The following is a 20,326-nucleotide window of genomic DNA, read 5'->3' as shown; positions in this document are numbered from 1 at the left end:
GTACCAACTCAATTAACAGTTTTTTCGCCCTCCCACCATAAAAAAACTTTTTGCCACTGCCGCTCCGAAAAGTTTCGAACGACATTTTAATTGGGTGAGGTCGACCTACTCATGCAGTGCAGCATCGCCACGGGACACACATCAGAAGTGACCTTTTTGGCTGGCTAAATGTGAAAAGGCAAACACAATTACACGCCCAATTACCCAAGTACCAAGGTCCTGTCTCCCATCACGTATACGCACCGTTGTTCGCATTACGCATAGGGTAGTGCACCTTTTTGTGCGCCCAGAACCGCACACTTTTGCATATCCCTTCGGCACTTGGACGTCTATAGACTAAAATGTCCTGGCAGTGATGACGAAACGGGTTTAGAGATATATGTATATATTATTGGCTGCTTTTTAAGTTAAATTTTAAGGGAAACAATACATAAATAGAGACTATCAGAAGAATTCAAACCTCAAACTGTATGTTATATTATTTATATCGCGTTTTGAAATAAGTCTGCCCTCATGGGATTTTGTGGGTTTTCTCGTATGTGTATACTTGCTGAATACAGCTTATCTTTTCCAAAACACTCTCCCTTTCAATTCCGCAAATGCACTGCAGCTGCTCTCATCTAACCGGCAATTTGGATTCTGGTAAACGGCAGTGGGAAACCAAAGGGCACTTGACTTTTGACTTTTAAGCGCCACAATGGGAACCAGGACTGGTGCTGGAAATGGTAATTAGAAGCTTGAAGGCCCATCAATCACGGCCAGACTGGGTAGTAGCATTTAAAGGGTCGTATCTCATAAATGTCAACACAAAATTAACACAAAACTCACACAAGCAAAAGGCTGGCTGCTAAATTATGTTCAGGGACGACCGAAACAGGATTTACAATCCTCTGTCAACTGTCAACCCCGACCATTGTGTTGGCAGGCATGTAGCTCGGATTGGTCCTAACCTATTTGACGTTTGGCAAATTGCATGCCATCCCAGCCACAAAAGAAAATGCATTTTGAGTAGCACATTGCGAATTAAATCAAAATATACACACAAACCCCCCGACAACAGCTAAGCTCTGTGGATAAATAAACGAATGGCAACAACATCAGTATAAACATTGGCCAAATTGTGCTTGCTTGCACTTTTCCGACCGCAAATACATTTTCCTTTTCCATTCCGCAGATGAGTGGCTTTTCTCTGTGTGTGCTTGGGTGTACTCGAAAAATCAAATCAAATCCCATCCGAAAAGAATCCTTAGAATAGAATGCAATAAGAATGGTGAACAAGATCAACTTTTAGCAACAAATCAATAAAGTTTTGTGTTTTGTTAGCAGATTGCTACTGGCTGGCTGCTAGCTGCTGGCTGGGAGGCATCTTGGCAGCTCATCGAAATGGGCAACGTTGCGTATACGCAATCTGGGCCAGGGCGGAGGAGCAAACTACTGGGTAAGTGCAATTTGTTTTGTTACTAGGAATTTACAACTGGATTCAGTACAAAATGCACTTAGCTCAGTTGCTTTGGGGTGGTAATTGGAAATGCAAAAAGGTCAAGCGATAGTCCAAAGTGAGATTGAGTTCTCGGAACATTGTCGAAAATTTGTCGAGATTAAAACTGTACTCAAGTACTTAAAACTGCTTATTATTTTGGCTTAACAAATTGTTTTTTTAAAAAGTGCCTACATTTTTTGGAAAATTCAAAAGGAAGGATTGCGAACTGATATCATTGCGTCTCTTAAGGCTTCCAAATAAAACACACTTTCATTCCCCATTAAGCAAATACGGGGTATTTTTTTAAAATCCTCAATCCAGAGAAATACTCTAGGAAAATTAACCATCATTTTCTTGGGGTCAAACCACTTTCCTTCTATGTTACAATCCAGACAACTCATTTCTCATTGTGTCCCAGGGATAAGTATTAAGCATACGCCACGTCTGCCCAACCGCCATCGCACACCACATGCGCGCGTCATCCCATCATCATTATTTTGCAGCAACCCCAAGCCACCTTCACCCCATCCAATATGCCCCCTAAAGCCAGCCACCCACAATCTACTACTTGCGCCACATTAAATGGCAAAATTGTCAAAATGCCGCAACAAATGGCGACCGTGGCACGTCCGGTGTTTTTGTTTTTGTTGCCTTGTTATTCGCAACATTTTCTTTATATTTTTGTTTTTTTTGTTGGTTCGTAAAGCAGCCGCCTCTTTGTTGTAGGTGTGGCACTGTCTAAATGCTCAAAAAAAAAAAAGAAAAGCGCCGTATGGGAGGAGGATGGGGTGTGGCATGTGCCACTGCATCCGTGTGTGGATCGCCCGTTGGCGATTGTCGTTCCAGTTTGTTTGCTGGTGTTGCTGCTCGCATTGCTCCGCCATTGTTGTGTGCAACAGCAGAAAATGTCGTCAACATTATTGTCAGCATTTCTTGTGGCCAGCCGCATGTGTGGTCCTTTGTCTTAGTCTTCGTCCTTTTATCTTTTTGGCAAAGGAGCACGAAGAAACGCGTTTTGTTATTTATTTTTCGCTACATTGGACGTTGCGTTGGCTCTTTGACGAATATGGGATACTCATGTTGCTATGTATTTTTTTGGGGAGTACTACCAAACATAACATAAACCAATTTAAAAATTTGTGCCTCGAAAACTCTTTATACTTGAAGTCTAAAAGAAATGGAACGTGTAGCTCTGAGACATGAAAGGCACACGTGCCAATGAAAGGTTTTTTTTTACAAAAGTATTCGAAATGTATTCCAACTTTCTACAGAAATTAAACAGATGCTGTTGAGCGAACCCATATATCCCTTACCCGTATAAACTGGATGTCAACTTTTCTTTTTATTTTTAGATGCAGATGCAGGCCAGGCGACATCGCAAGTGTTCGAATGCATCGGGGCATGAAGCAACTACGGCAAAAATAGAGAAAATTCGACAGCAAACTGCATGAAAAGAAAAGACGAACAAAAAAAATGTGAACAATAAAAATGTAGAAAAAATACAACGAGATGCCAAGGCAACAAAGTTGCAAGTTGAGTTCAGCAAACAGCAGGCAGGCAGGCGGCGAGCAGGCAGCTCTATATAGTGAACATTTTATATATTCGCATACACATTTGTATCTTTGTATCTCGCTCCCCTACCTGTGGCTATATGGCGCTGAAGAGATGGCCAGAGATGCTCGAAACGACAACGAGGGGAGCTGGAACTTTTTCAAGTGCTTGCCAGCCGAGTTATCCTTCATCCTCCATCCCCGTAGTCCACCCGTCCTGCCGGTGCAGTTCTTTACTCTGCTCTTCTCCCAGAGCCGGAGCACTTTTTCCCTCGCAATTCGGGGCCAAGTTTAAACAACTGCACGGACATGCTCTTCGGCCATCTCATCCGATGCGAAGGATAAACTTTTTACTTAAAATTCGACAGGCGGAAAATAATAATAATAATATTGTGCTTAAGCTGCAACTGCTGAGAGGCACGACCCCTGAAAAATGGAGGTGGAAACACTTTCCAGATGTTCGGGACAATGGTCAGCGAAATATAATTACGGAAATTATAAAAATGATGCCATTATGTTTGAAGAGCTGCCCTTTTCTCTGTTTTCTCAAATACGTTTTTTCTTGAATTTTCTATCTTGAGTGTGGTACATTTTTATGGAAATTTAAAAGAAGTATTGGAATAAGATCATCATGATCATAATCTTTGAAAATATTATTCTTTTTTACGAAGTTTAGCTCTACAAAAAACAAAAAATATAAAAGTTGTTTACTTATTTGAGAAAATGGACAATCTTTTTACTTATACATACACATATAACTATACAAATCTATAAAGAATTTTTTAAAAAATAGTGCATGAATAGTACTCATTGATTTCAATAAATAAACATTTTTTCCGTTTCATTAAAAGTGTAGGTAATATTTTCATATATTGTTCCATGAATAAAGCCAATCAAAGTCTTACATTTTAGCCGACATTAAGGTAATATGGTATAGATTATGGCCATTATTATGGAATATTTTTCACTAATTACTATTAACCCTATTATATAATAAAACTACTAATTTAAACTAAAGTTTTGCTTTTTCTGTTTATTAAAAAAAATCTATAAAAAAAATATTATAATTATAATTCGACTAAATATGAAGGTTAAAAAAATGATAGCCTACGAACTTCTATTCCACTGTTCATTAACATAGAAAGTTGCTTTCTCAAGCACGCAAAGATTACTTTTTGCCTGATGCCCAAAACAACTGCAGCGCATAAATTATGCAAACTCGGCAACTAGCGTGTGCATCTGCATCTTTTTTCACTCTTACGGGTATTTGCATAAGCCTCAGCGAAAGTTGCCTCGAAAATCGGTGCGTGCCCCAATCCTGGGGAACGTCACTCATGCCGACTCATGCCACCACCCTGGCATTCTGGCAGTCTGGCATTTTGCATACCACATTTCAGATGCGCTCAAGTGAAAAGTAAACATACAATAAATTATAAGAGCACACCGCCCACACACAGGGCCATTGCAATGCCAGTGGAAATTAATGAGACGTGATGGAAAGGTGGGCTCCACAAAATGCTTCAAGTTCTGCAGTTTAGCTGCAACATTATTCGATTCAGCGAGCTGAAAAATTTTCGTTGCATTTGACTTTTCCCAGGACTCGGCGAAAATTGCCTATCTCAGTAAATTGGCCTGCAGCAGTAATAACTTTTGGGAATATGCATTAGATACAATATTGGCAGAGTCCTTTGAAGCGTGAACCTTAAGCTGCACTGTTTTATTTGTTGAAGTTTCTAATTTGTTTAAAACATTAAAACAACAAATATCATAATGTAAATGTAATGTAATAAATATGTAATAAATATCAACAAGGCAAATATCATAGTTCCATCATTCGGTTTTATTGCTTTCTAACTAATTTTCCTTTTTTATGTCTTGAGGCGTCAAAACTTTTAGCCAATAAATATGAAACAATAAGTTGGCCAACACCAACTAAAAGCTAATCATCGTAATTATCATTATCCTACGCAGCAAAGGCAGCAGAATCAGCTTCAAATGCAATTAGCTGCGACAAGGAAAAACTTTGCAGCTTTAATTTTGTTGCCACCCACCCACTCACACACTCGACTGCCTAATTAGGAACTTTTCCATGATACCAGCATATATATTATCATATACAATATATATTTGTACATGTTACGTGTTATATAAAAGGAGGAACTGCCGACAGCATAACTGTCATCAGCTGGGACTCGTGTGACATGTCATCATAACAGGAAGCCCACCGACAGCAGCGGCAGAACATCCACATCCAGTATCCTGGAGCAGGACCCGGTCTGTCGAGAGTGCGGAAACTGCAGCGTCGATTATGTCATTGGTGCCCCATCCCATTGCCCATATTTGTTATATCGCCATAATGCATGTCTTATCTGCCGCATCGACAACATCAGAGCCACCCCACTAGCAACACGCAACATGTTTTCTGTTCTCTGTTTCTCAGTTAGCCCTGGCTTGTTAGCCTTGTTATAAACTCTAAAGTACACGCCAGTGGAGGCAAGCTTGAGGTGTTAAATTGAAATATTCCCTGTGTTTACAACTTTATTAACGGGACAAAACTGGAAGCGACACAGTTTACACAAAGTGCTTCATAAAAAACATGCCAACAAATAGGTAACATTAGGAACTCTTAAGTTTTTTAATGAAATATAGGTTTCAATAAAATTTGTCAAAAAATTTCAAGGTTCCAAGAAAATGGTAAAAATTTAAATAAATTTATTAAATGATTTAGTTAAAACTAACTCAAATATTTAAGTTTCTTAAAGTCGCCCTTTTTTTGCTCAAAGATATAGATGTTTTCTATTCGAAGCCTTTTTTACATTCTCTTTAAAAAGGAACAAGTTATTTTTGTATTAAAAAAATTCAAATATTATACATTTTTTGTGAAAAACTAACTTAAATAAAATAAAATAAAAGGTAAACTATAAGCAAATTCATTCTAATAATTTTTTAAACAGAACTTAACTTTGAAGACCTTTAAAAAAGATTGATTTTATTTGACTTAATTATTATATTGCTAAAAAAGTAAATTTTTTTTGGAAAAATGATTCTATAAAGTTTTTAACACTGAAAATAAAAATTAAGAAATCATATATTAATTCAAAGTTAAATTTTCAATTAAAATCATACCCAGTACCCGCATTTTGCAATCGGAAATTGCTCTTTTTTGGCTGAGAAAAATTAATACGATTTTATGTCCGCCATTGTCTGGTGGCGTGGCAGCATTGTTGACGCCACTAGATTGGAGGCCATTTGGAGAGTCGGTCGAGTTGCTGGCAACAGCCCGAGGCTATAAATTCGCTTATGCTAAGTAGTTGCGAATATACGCAGTGTCATTAAATTAGGGCCGACATCGTTATTATTGCCATAAACAAATATCAATTAAATTTGAATAAAAACGCAATGCACATAAATCCATATCGAAACGATGCGTGCGAAGAAGGGCCAACCAGTTTGTCCTGCGCCGGAAATAAAGATGCATGGAGTGCCAAATGAGGCGCAACCACTTATGGCTTTCGCCCGGATTCGGCACTCACTTTCCACTCGCTGACACGCATCCTGTCACGCATTATAAGTTTATTATGTGCTCTTTTGGCCTCGATGCACTCCATTCTCGGCACTCGGTGCTAGTCCTTCACAGGACTCTTCTGACTGGGTGGCTGCACCATTTGCCATTTGCTTTTATGCTGAAATAAATGTGCATAATTTGTCGACATAAATCGTTGGCGTCTGCCGGTCGGATTGGGTTCTCCGCCTCGGATTGGATTGGATTGAATCGGGGAGGCTTGGTTTTGTGTCTTCTCTGTCGTTAATTTGCTGCCTAATTGAGCGAATTACTTGCGGAATTTATATCGAAGAGCTGTATGGGATCTGCAACTCTTTACTTAACTTTCAACCTTAAAAGTGGCAGTGCCTTGAAGCCTTGCTTGCCATTTCTAGTTAACTTGAAAGTTTCTGCGAAATCTTCAATTTACATTTTAATTTCTCATTGCAATTGCATGGCTGCAGGAAGGCCAGATGGAATTTGAAAGCTGACTTGACTTTTAAATGGGCATGTAGCCACCTCCACCCCTCGTGGCTGCCCATGAGGTCCTGTCAGTAGCAGGAGTGACCTTCAAATGCCAACCGAAAAACCGTATCAAATGCAACAGTTCAAACAAGAGCTGGCAAAAAAGCTAGTTACCGAAACAAAAAGTTTCTGTTTTGGCTAATGCAAGGGTAAACACGCATGCACAAAGTGCCACGCCCACTAGAAGGCAGAAAGGCAGGCAGCAGGACTCGAAGCGAGGAGCATAACATTTCGTAATTGAGGCGCAAGTTTTTGATGGCATGATAAGTTCAAATGCAGCTTCGTCTTGCCTGAACGCCTCGCATGACTGCCACACAATGCCACACACATGAGGAGATTAGAAAGGGTCGAAGGAAAGGGACTGCCGGAGCGATAGGGTGGTTGGTGGGCGGAAGGACCACATGGCTGACTGGGCGCCACGAGACGCCAACGCGTCCTTGAGCGCACTTTTCTGCCACTTGCCTTCTATTTGTAATTTTAACGAGCTTGCTTTTGGCCCTGTCCGTGCTTTGTTTTTTGTTTTGCTCCTGCTCTTGCTATTTTGCTTACTGTTTGTGCAGCTGAGCGAGTGTCGAGCACTTGTGCACTATTTGCAGCAACCAGCATGAGGCAAGAAGCTAGCAGCTCAAAGGCCTTTCCTCTATACACATTCAATATTTTGTTTTTGGTCCTGTTTTTTTTCCAGCCGTTTTCCTTTCGACTGTTTTTTAGTTGCGCTCGTCGTGTCTCAAAAGAAAATGAATTTCCTTCAGCGTTTCCTGGCTGTCTCGCTGTGCATTTGAAGAAGATTTGATGTGAAACGCACACAAGCTCTCAACTAAAAACTACACAACTACAAACTACTTCGCTCTCTCTATTTCTCAGTATATCTCCCATACACAGCAATTTCCGGCGGAAGCGCGAAAAACTTTTGCAGGTATTTAAGTGGCCTCTTCTTTGGCCTGGCAAGTTGGCAAAATTCCCTAAGCCAACTACTTACTTTGGCTCATTCAAAGTCTTTCTTCGTCCGACGCCATTCTTCAATGTGCACACTTCCGTTTCCGGCCTTGGGCCTCGAGTTGGGAAATCCTGAAAATGCGACACCAGCACAACATCTACTTTGAATCTAAAGTATTTTTAATTTTACGGAAAGGTTGCTCCGAAAGAGAGTTCGTGGAAATAGGAAATTAATGAAAATCTGGCCGTATTTGTACATTTTGAAATATAGAATTTAACAATTTAAAAGGCCTCATTTGTTAAGGTTTAATTAGAAAATAAAAGAAAAAATATTACAGATAAAAAATACAAGAAAAAATAACAGTATGTTGGCTGAAAACTGTCGAGCTTTTTGTGTATATTTAAAACCATAATACGTTCGTATGCCATACACAAAAACATCTCACGAATAAACAATTTAAAAAAAAAAGATAAAACAGGAATTCTTTTTTAAAACATTTATGCATACATTTTTTATTTAATGTTTTGCGCAACTAAAAATTATTTTATGTTCATTAAAATTAAAAAAAAAACAAATTTTTTTTCTGGAATAAATAAAATTTTCAACCATTTTGGTTGTGCTATAACATTTGTTATAAACATTTTTACAGCTATCTTCTTAAGCATTTTTTTAGCCAAATTGAATAGCCTTGCAGAGCCAGAGCTCCTGCGGCTAACAAGCTCCTAACCTCGCTTAGAGCCAAACATTTCTAAGCAGGCACTAGAGTAATGATTTGCATATGTCTTTCGGCTGTCGGAACATGGAATGAAATACGATTTCGTATTTACTTAAACACAAAATTGCTTTTAGTGGCTGCTACTTGGACGCGCCTAACAAATTATGTAAACATTTTCGATGTCGCTTTTAATGTGCGAGTTGCCAGTGTGTGTGGCGTGTGACATAGCGCCTGATTTATGAACAAGAATGTGCCCAAAACCACAAGCAGCCACAAGTCACCTTCTAACCAATAAGCCAATTTTAATTAAAGAAAAACATTTTAGCTCGAATGGCAAATGCAAGGAGGAATGCAATAAAATAGGACGAAATCGGCAAAAATTGTGTCAGGGGAAAATGCGAAAAATGTGCCATTTGCTGAGAAAAAAGTGAAAGAACGCCATGGCATTTTCCTTTGCACTTTCTCCTCCTGACAGGGTCAAAAAGGTATGTCCTGGGGCAGCCACCCAATGTGCGACCCACAAATGAATGCAATGAGCCGAGTCAAGGCATAAAAAGTCGGAGTTCACTTTTTCTACCATTTTTTATTCATGCAGAATTCAAATTTCTAAAGCAAATTAATTTGTCTTGCAAATTGTTTTGGGGCTGGGGCTATAAGGCAAAATAGTTTCGAGCATAAATGCAAAATGGCAGGAACCAGAAAACTTTCTGAAAAATTGAAAATTCTTCTCAAACAGACTATTTGGTAGCAAAACAAAGAACGTAAACAAAATGCAATCCAAATATTCGAGGTTGCCAAAGCAAACCATTTTTCCTGCAGTTTCTAGAAAATATTAACTTTGCGGAAATGAAATCCTAAAATAGGTATATAAAATGCCTAAAAGGATAATAGAATATAAAGAATTAGCGTGACTTGTATTTAAAAATATTAAGTATATAGGTATGCACGAACAAATTATAGCAATTGTTAAATGGCTACGCGCCCCAAAAAAACACCATCGATTTTGAGAAAAGCCCACGTTTATTCCGTTGCCTCGTCACGAACGGGAAAAAAAGGACGCAAATCGATTTTTGACCAACCACGCCGGTCATTAAAGGTGTGTTCTATTCTGCTAAGGACAGGTGAGCGTGACCGGGCAAATTACTTAATTAACGCACTTCTCCGACAAAGGCAAACTTAGTCTCCGCCAGTCAAGTTTGTGTCAGAAGGTGTTCTGCATTCGGAGACCTCGACCTTGTTGAGAAAACTCGCGAAGAACGGCCTGAGTTGTGTGTAAATGTCATCGAGATTGGCATTTCGATGACAACTTGACCTCTTGACCTCGCCGAAATCGACATTCAGAAGTTTAAACTTTTGTTTTTTTTTTATAGTTGTGGAAAAATCAATCAGAATTGGAAATATAAGTAAAGCCACGCACAGGTCTGCCAGAAACAGAATCAGAATTTGTGGAGCTTTGTGGCCTAAATTGACAGGCCTCTATTAGGGCGATCAAATATGCAGACATTGCCAATTAGAGGAATTTTTTGTGTAGCCAACAAATAAGCCATAAAAAGTGTCAACGTGTCACATGTACGCATATACACTTTAATTCCATTCCACGTACCGTTCGAAGTGTAACGAAAGCGAAAAAACAAGTTTCCTCTGTCATAATCTTGATCTACTTTTCATGTAGCCGTGCAACGAGCTCTTTGGCTTATTATTTATTGGCTTTTTGATAAGCCAAATTGCCAAGTGTGGTCTTTTCTGCCTTACATTCTTTATGACTTTATAATGCCCGCTCAGCGCGCTGAGGCAATCCTCCCATAAATCTTTGCACCGGAGTCTGGGTTGTTTTTTGTTATTCAGTTTGATTTGTTTGTGACTCCTCTGAGTGCAATAAAACAATTACCCGGACCTGCTTAAAACTGTATTTGATATTGACAATAGGCAAGCTGGAAATGGCAAACAGGACACATTCACACAAACTCAATCACTGAAATGGATGTGCCTCTGATTTTCCGTTCGAACGTTCGGTTTGCACAGCCCTGGGCCAATTCTCGCATGTCTGTCAACACAATTCACAAATATACTCTGTCATTCAATATTGTTGTTTGTCAAACATTTTTAGTCGAGCCATGTTGACTCGAGTGGTTCATGCTTCCCAGTACCACTAGGCGTATGCGTAATATGGATTATCGTTTAAACATATTACTCATACGCCTCGTGGGCTGCTACTTTACATTTGTTTTTCTAAAAGGCTTCAAATGGTTCGCTAAATATACAATGGAGAACTCGTACAACTCGATAATAGTATACTAAGGATTCTTTTTGTACAACTTGGAGTATGCGTAAAATGGCTTAAGTCGAAATATATTACTCAAACGTCTAATGTGCCACTATTCCGAAATTTTAAACATGTTTTTCTAAAAGACTTTACTAGTTTTAAATGATTTTTTAAATATATGTTACAATGGAGCATACGTATGATTTGTCGATAAGAGTATTTCGTAAATAAATTCTAAAGGTTTTTATATTAAAAATACTACGCTTCTGGAGCACTCCAACAAGGTTTGATTTTTGTTCAATTATTTCCAATGAAGTTGATTTGTTTTTGATTGGCCTTGTAATAAATCAAGTTCCACTCAAACCCAGTTGGAGTTCACTTATAATATTACAAAATATTTATTGTTAAGCTTCCAAAACGAATATTAGAAATTAATTTATAAACACTATGTAGAATGAATATTAAAATGAAAATCTATTTACTCACTTTATGCCTGTGTTACTTTTGCAAATCGCTGCATTCGGCGTGGCCATCAAATATTTGGTTTCTAATTCGACGTTTTCATTTCATTAGCATCGGCTTGATTGGCGTTTAAGCATTTCAGTTAAACTATCGATTATGGTGGGTAAAATATTTCACTTTGCACACACAATATATAATTTTTTAGCTTCTTTTATTCGCAGGAAGATTTTGGAATTTTTATTCGTTTAATACGATTTTTGGATACACGTTAGCATATGCCACCTTATGTATATGTATAACTGATGGATTATATTATAGACACCAATAGAATCGAAAGAACTGAAAGAAAAAAGAAAGAAAGGATAATGTATTAGGTTAGGCAATACCCCAGAGAAATAAAGTAATCTCATAAACATTTTAGTCACATACGTGACCAGCGTCGGGCTCCAACCCTTTATCTAATTTCCCAAAAAGCAATTCCACGACCTTGCCAAAAGCATTAATAACAATTCTCCCACATATAATTTGTTGTAAATGCATGCGTAAGCGGCTCTGGCTCAAAAGCAACGCCCACCGACCAATTTGATTGCACAATGGCTAGACAGGGGCAACAAAAATATTTTGAAAGGACATGCCTGGCGTTGGATGAGTGCGTGGATATTGTACAAAAAAACATGAAGGCTAATAAAGGGTTTAGTTACGCATACAAACGACATCGAATATTCACACGTGTCTATTCTTATACGTCTGTGTGTACAATTTTTGGGTGAAAAGTTTCGTGATGCACAGTGGTTGAGTCTAGAAAATATAATATCGACATATCCGTGTAATGAGATGTCTGTCAGAGATATGGGTCTCTTTTTTAAGAGAGCTTGAGGAAATTGGTTTGATTTAAGTCTATTTTCAGAGGTTTTCCTCTATCAATGTTGATTGATCGTTATTTGCATCCTAATTAAATACTTTAATATTAATCTACATACTAACTTTAAATTATATCATTTTTATCATATATTCATTAATAGATTGAGCTTTTTTCGGTGGCCTATTCTGCATTATGCTATAGTATGGACTATTGTTTATGTTTTTCCTTGTATAAAAAATAAATCGAAATTAAAATATAATCCTTGAAAACCCGAAAATGAATCACAAGCACAACCTTATTTAACCTTATTTGAGGACTACGAAGTGGAAAGCACAAAATAAAGTAAACTTTTTATTATTTATAATCCATTCAAGAAAAAACAGGCTGGCTTTACCTACTTGAACGCTAAGCAAATGAAAACCATTTCTCTGCTCTTTATTCTCACATTTCCTTTCATTGTTAATGTGGCACTGCGCCCACATTAGGGAGGTCCTTTGGCCACTCATTCCCTTTTTTTGCCCTTTGTAATACTTTTATTCCATTTCGCCTTGTTTTGCGGGCACAGATGTGACATCGCCTATCGACCAGTTACAGCTGAGATTGAGGTCCCTCGATTGAGATCCCTTTTGCTTTATTTTATATTTAATGCACGTTCCCGACATATTTAACGCATTTGAAGTGAATTTGGTTTCGGTTGCGATATGCCATCTGGCTAGAGCGATTTACATAGAAGTGTGCATTAAAGTAGCAGAACCTAGGGATTGTGCATGTCCTTTGAGGATTTAAAAAGTCTCATAAAAACGCCGAAGCTGGAGAAAGCACGCAAACTGCATATTTACTGCTGCTCCTGCAGCCATAAAGTCCGAAAATATAAAATTTCAAAGCTGACAATATCAGCGAAATAAGGGCTTTCACATTTACGAGTGTCGCTGCTTATGACCGAAAATAAAAGGAAATAAATTCAGAAATTCACCAATTCCAATTTCATTTTTGGTCGTTATATTTTTTCACAGGATGCCAGAGAACACGTGCATCCTTTGCCGCCCAAAAATGAACAGAATTATTTGTGCAACCGTTTTAACTCTTGTTGTCAAAGCTTAAGCGAATCTTGAATTATTCAGAGAAAATATTTAAAAATGTGTGGCTTGCCGGATTAATTAATTTCTTGGCTGTAAACGAATTTGCATACCAAATAAATAATAGTCTCTGGTCATATTTTCTGGTGCTTGGCCAGTCGGCCAGAAACCTGTGGCCCGAAATAAAAAAAAAGAAGGAAAACCATAAAAATATCAGAAACCTCACCCACGCAAAGTAAAAATGTAGGTCAGCAATGTGAATTGAAAATCAGAAGAAAAACAACAAAACTCACACATGACTACGGTGCGAGGGAAATGAGTGTGTGTACTTTGTGTTTTGTGCCGCAGTGTAAAATCAATTTTCATGAAATGTGCCATGCGTCGTATGAGTAATCAGTGGGGACATGCCAAACAAACAAAGCCTGGCCCAGACAAAGAGCCCCGTCACAAATACCAGCACCTACATATGTGTGGGATTCGTGTATGGGATGGCGGTAACATATTGCGATATAAATCAATTTAGCGCTAATTTCAATAAACCGAACAGGCCTATAAAAAGCACCAATGATATAATTCGATAAGTAGAAAAGATTGCCGTTAAAGACACAAACAAGTGGGTAGCCAGTTTATTGTCCATTACTATTTTCAAATGACCTTGCCGTTGGTTATCGGCCGTCGGGACTGGTACGAAGGGACTAATTTTGGGCTATTAACTTTAAGCTATTAAGACTAAGAAGTATAATGTACCCAAAAGTAGGCAATAAATTTTTACCTTGTTTTTGAACTCCAGTTTTAATTGTGCTTGAAAAACTTTAGTTTTATGTATTCTGTATATTGTTGGATGAGTTTGCCGTTTTATATTAAATTAGTTTATGAGCTCTCGAGCTCTATTTAAATCATTAAGACTATGATTATGAAGTAGCAACAACACATTAGAATCTTAAAGTTGGGAAATTTCGATCCCTTTTTATTTTGTTTGTTTAACTTCGACTGCAATTGCAATTGCAATTGAAAATACTCGTAGCCCGCGCCGGAAGTATGGATGACGTTATTCTTTCCACCTTTGCAGTTGTCTCCATCGTTACTGTTCCCGAATTTGATGTTTTCGCAGTTTTTTATGCACATTTTCTACGGATGACCTTTGTACTCCTCGGTAGTCAGTGGTATTATTGTGCTGGCGAATTTATTTCATTACACTTTCACAGTTCCACAATGACTTTGCTTCCTTGTGAGCTCATTTCCCTTTGCAGTTTATATGGGCCGTTTGTTATCAAAGTCAGAGGTTTTCATGGCTTCAAAAGTTTGCTTGTAGCATTTCCATAAAATATATGTATGAAAAAAACGCTAAAAGAAGAACTCCAGTTAAAGTCAGTTGATCAAACATCTAAGAGGTTAATAAACATAAAACGGAAGCACAAACTCAAAGTGAATAGAAATACAATGACGGCTCGTCGGGGAAGAGACACCCCAAGTAAGCAAATTTCTTTCGGAGAAGGAGCCTACTTTTTCGGACATTTTGCGTATTGGATTTCGGTTGGAAAATATTTGAACTGCGGATTGAGATGATGGGTGTGTAGGCCAAGCAGGTACTTTTGGTAAGGACGTACTTGAAATTTTTCAAGGAATTTAATGTGTTATCTCCCTTCAATGGTAATCAGATATTTTCTTTGAGAATTTAATTACTTGTTTTAGATATCACATAAAAATCTCTAAAGTTACTTTACGGTTAACTCATTTAATTATCAGATACACAATTTTAGATAAAAGATTAAAGTTTAAATCATTTTATAAATTTTAAAACTAAAAAAAAAAATTTAAAAAAAAATAAAATACGTGTATATTTAATTTTTACCGACCATATAATTTTTAACAATAAAAATTTTTAGCTTATATTCCTCTTCAAATTTATGTTTATTTAACTTTTCCAGGTACCTAATGCAAATTTTAAAATATTAAAATACAACAGTTGTAGCATTGCAGAAAAATATAAATAGTAAAAATGAATCTTGGCTCGTATATTTTTCTATTTCTCTTAAAAATGTAAACTGCAACCTAGAATCGTAAAATTGTTCTAGTCTTAAAACTTCATTGTTTGGCCTTAAGCTGTCAACTTAATCACACACACGATTCAATCTATATAAGAGCTAGGATGCTCCAGGGAGTCCTTCGGACTCTTGCTTGCAAAGACAAACGCGTTTTTTTCAATCTCATTGGGATATATCACACATACGCCACGTGGGCCCACCTGGCCAACAAATGGGAGTGGGGAATGATTTCGGACGAGTTTGCAACTTTCACTTTTCACTTCATTTGACGCGAACTTTTGGCGGTGATATTGTTGCTCAATCAGCCAGCTGGTGACCCAAGTCCGTCTGCCACACGCTCCCTTCGCAGCCGTTTCGTATACTAAAGCACACGGACACGGCCTGAAGGCGGCGAACACTGGATGCCGAGCAGCTGCGTCCTCGAGTCCTGCGGGAAGAGAGCCACTCTCTCACTCTACACTCGGTTTCTGCCTGTTTCTGTCAGTTGCGCGCGCAGGAGTGTCGGGAGAGCTGGAGCTGCCAAGTTGGCCAGTTCGCTTGGCTTTCTTGTTTATAACAACAACTGTAGGAGCCAACAACAAGGACTTGGGAGTATATCGTCGAAAGTGCCTATTGTTGTTGTCTGCCCTGGCCATGTTTTTCATTTTAAGTTTTTGTTTTGCGCGCTGCTGTTGGTATGCTGTTGCTATTGCTTACTGCACTTAACTTGAACTTTGGGAGCTTGCTTGTCTTCAAGCTAGTCTTCAAGGAATTTGGAAAAGATTTCACTTCATGCTGAGACATTCAGGCGTTGGCCGCCAGGCCAAAAACACTCCACTCCACGACACACAATGGCACACACCCATATATGGCTGATGGCTCCTCAGCCACATCCATGCGCGTCCTCACACGCCCACGAAACGACTTTGAAACAAATTCACGTTGGCCTTTGGCTTTGGCATTGGCCAGTCTCATTAATGCCAGAAGTTATAGTCTTGTTTGGCACATACTCGCCGAATGAAATTTTGCAAATATATCTGCAAGACATTCAGCCCATCAAGTTGACTAATTTGATGCTTTCAGCTTAGTGTCCGTCAAATGGCTCCTTAATAAAGCCACAAAACAAATGTCTAAAGGCACAAAATGAGACCAAAATCGGTCTACAAGTATTAGAGAAAAAAAACTAATAGCTTACGACGGAGGCTGTTATGTATATTTTATTGCTCGTATTTTTTAGTCTTGAAAGCTTGTAGTAAGTTTGTTGTATTTAAAAATTAAAATTAATTTCAGAGTTCAGAAATTTAAATATTTAAACAGAAAAATTAACCAATAATTTCGACTCTAATTAAAATTATTTTTTAAGTTTTAATTAAACTTTTGAAAATAAATCATATATTTACTCATAAAAATCTTGGACAAATATTAAATATTTGTTACTAGATAACCCTAAGTTTAAAAAGAATCTTCAAAATAAAAGAAGGGGCTTTATTTTTTTTTGTATTGAATTCTCCTGCGAGTTTAACGAAAAAATTCTTTTGTGGGCTCGTCCTTGAAATTTCCCAAATCGTCTTTGCTGCAACTCTTGGACTTGCCGATGCCTGAACTTATAGACAGTGTGGTTTAGTGCGGATTTTGCAAAAGCAATACACACTCGTATAGCTGTTTTGCATATCAGCTCAGCACTTAGCACTCCCAAAGCCCCCAACCGCCCGACAGCTCCCGGGCACCCTCAGACGCCCCCGGACACCCCTAGACACCCCCGAACACCCATGCTGTTTTCAAATGCATAGAGTCGAGGCTGGATGGGGTATTCATCGAAATTATCATCTCGCTGTGCACGCTTCGGCTCCGTACGTGCCGTCGCCAGGATAGCTCGAGCTGTTGTGCGTCCTTGCGTCTCGAACGGAGCAGTCCCTCTCCCAATCCCCGTGCCTCATGCCACACCCACTACCACTCGCAACCCCCTGCCCATGGTCAAGCTGCTTATCTCACACAAAACACTGGTTGCTTTTGAAAAAGAAAACGACGAGACTTGCCAAACAGGAATTGGAGCAAAAAATTGCAAAAGTGAAATGTCGAAATCTTTGCTATTCAAAGCCGAGAACGAAAAATAAATTCGTAGAAATTATACACAAGTTTATGGCGTGCCAAAATCCTAGTTTTTTTCTAGATTCTTTTTTATTTTTTGGTGTTTAGCTTTTTCAATTGTGTTTGCTGTGACTTCTGCCTCAACAAGTACCTCGTGGGCGAATGGCTTTTGGCCTGGATGGCTTAAAGCCTGTGGGTCTCCGTAGGTAGTGGTCATAAAACCATTCGGAAAAACGAATGTGCAATACTCTGGTACATGTATAAAAACTGGCCATTCGACTTTGGGGTAAGAGAAAGGAGTTCTAAGGCAGTTAAAAGGCAGTTTTATATTCATTACAAGCCAGGCTGCAAGAGAAGAAACAACAACAGCCAACGGCAACAGAAACTACCAACAAACAACACCCAGCCACAACAGCCAGCAAGCAGCAACATCAACAATTTACGACTCCAAACCGAGTAGGTCGAGTTTTTTATGGTTGCCACAGCTCACCTCACACAAAAGGCACCTCTTTCTCCGCTTTCTCCCTCATATCACACAAAATGGCCGCATGCCGATAGCTTTAAAAATAAAAATAGCAAAACATAATAGAAATGTATGCAGCGATTAAATCTTTTAAATAAAGAATACAAAGCTACGAACAACCATTTTTAAATTTTTACCTTGAATAACACGGATAATACTCGTTAATATTAAAATTCAAAACTCTAAAGTTATATATTTTTAAGCAATTCTAAACATAAATAAATACTTAAAAAATATTGCGCAAAACCTTTGAAGAGGATGTGAATAAGGATTGCTAACGGCAGAATTATTGAAGGACGCATTCGCGCACCTTACACAAACTCACACACATACATAAAAAGAAGGACTAGGATCCTTGCTGTAGACACACCTAAGGTGAAGCTCCGACATGCCTTAGAAAGTGGCAGAAGAAGCGAAACACTGCATTGGTGAGAGAGGCCGGAGCGGAATGGGCAAGGCGGAGAAAGTGAAAGTAATGGGCAGGCTGAAAACTTTTTGTTCGCTTAACTAACTCGACTAAAACTCTACTCTGCTCAGCTCATTCTGAAGGACTTTTGGTCCGCATTTTCTCGCTTTTATTTCATCTTTTTTTTCCAGTTTTTTTTTGGGTTTTGGTTTTTGGTTTTGTTTGCCTTCTGCCCTTTTGCAATTGCTTATTTGTTTTACGCTAAAAATTAAGCGGCCACGAAAAGTTTGTGGGTTTGGTAAATTACTTTACACGCCACTTGAGCACGCAGGCAATGAACAAACTAGCCAACAATGGCAAGGAATTTAATTAAATTAAAAATAATAGATAATGCCAAACAACATAAACAGAGTTAAGTTCACTAAGAAATAGCTAAACTTTTTCAGAAACAGAAAATATATTATATGAACGAAGCATATACTTTCTCATCTAATCGACGATGACAACCCATCAATTATAATGGCAATTACTTTTCAACCGCAAGAATTGATTGTTATCAGACACCGAACACTGCAATTACTTTGAAAACAAACTATTACCCATACAAACAGTTTTTTTTCAACAGATAAATGGCAATTTATTCAAAGTACAGCTCAACTAAAACGAATACTGAGGAACACAGAAAATAAAATGGTTAAATAGAAGCAATTTGGACGCTTTTCAAGCAAAGGCTAGAGGCATTTTTATCAGGCCATTTCTGGCTTTCTGCCATTTCTGCCCTTAAAGTGCCACGCATAAACGAAGCTGCCTGATAAGAGATACATTTTTTTACATACTTTCGGTTAAAGCTCTAGCGACGACAGCCACAACAACAAGACGAATTCGAAGGAGTGGGTTTACGATTTAGATATTTCCACTAGACACGCACGTTGACATTTAATTTAATTTAATTTAAGACTTTTTAAATAAATTCATTTCTAAGGATTTTTATCAATCGACGAACAACACACGCGGATATAGATAGACAAGCTCTTTAAATTAGATTATAAATTAGATATCTAATATATGTACATTTATATATTTTTAATTTTTGCGTTTTATTTCAGATTTTGTTTTTGTTGTTGTTGGTTATATATGTATTTTAGCTACTGTTGCTGTTTGTTGCTTTGGGGAAATTCTTCTGTATATTATTGGTTCGGTTGAAAGTGCTGTGAGTGTGTTAACGAAATGAGGAAAGATTGTCTACTGAGTGTGCAAAAGTTGTCCGAGTCCCGACGACCCAAAAGGACCAGAGAGCTGCCTTCACCGTACAACCGTGCGTTTGTGTGATATGCGTTTCGTGCTTCCATCTGCTTCTTTCTGGTCTTTTTCGGTTTTTTTTTTTGTTTAGGGAAAGTGCGCGCGCAAAATGCCAACAGCCAACGTCCAACAACAACGGCCAAGGCAACACAACAGCTGTGCTGTCTCAGCTGCTGCCGAGAGAGAGAAATGGAGAAAGCCGAGAGAACCCCGCGATTCGGGCGCACGCTCCCTAACGCTAATGTGTACAAATGTGCGAGAGTGTGTGTGTGTGGATGTTAAAGTGAAAGTAGTCTTGTTGATTAACATCCTTCAGAGTTTACCCACATTGGTAAGGTCGCCAATTTCACTGATAATAACAGTTTTCCAAGCTGGCAATGCCGCAACAGCTGTTACGTGAGAAACTGAGTTAGCAAAACCGGAAAGCCAAGGAGTACACCGGAAGTGGCTTGAGTAGGTAGCATTTCCGTTTGGAAAAATTGTGTATTTTACTTAAAATTACTTGTAAGTTCATTTACTAAATAATTTATCCTGCTTATTTATCTACAGTTGTAGGAACCCTTTAATATTTGGTT

At 38.3% G+C, this 20,326-nt stretch overlaps 1 protein-coding gene across 1 annotated transcript in view; it reads right to left on the bottom strand.

Moving 5' to 3' along the window:
* The window catches only part of LOC26514041, a 57,938-nt gene extending 38,558 nt beyond the window's left edge, over positions 1-19,380 (bottom strand). The window contains exons 1-3 of the mRNA XM_014905149.3: positions 19,289-19,380; positions 14,184-14,755; positions 11,498-11,812 (exon numbers count right to left, since the gene is read on the bottom strand). Of these exons, the coding sequence (XP_014760635.1) occupies positions 14,303-14,536 (234 nt within the window). The 5' untranslated portion in view covers positions 14,537-14,755; positions 19,289-19,380 and the 3' untranslated portion in view covers positions 11,498-11,812; positions 14,184-14,302. The remainder of the gene's footprint in view (positions 1-11,497; positions 11,813-14,183; positions 14,756-19,288) is intronic.
* Between the last annotated feature and the right edge of the window lie 946 nt (positions 19,381-20,326).

The sequence above is a fragment of the Drosophila ananassae genome, chromosome 3R (genome assembly GCF_017639315.1).
Source record: "Drosophila ananassae strain 14024-0371.13 chromosome 3R, ASM1763931v2, whole genome shotgun sequence".
Lineage (NCBI taxonomy): Eukaryota > Metazoa > Arthropoda > Insecta > Diptera > Drosophilidae > Drosophila > Drosophila ananassae.
Note: the sequence above shows the minus strand (reverse complement) of the source record. Positions and strands in the feature narration are given on the sequence as shown.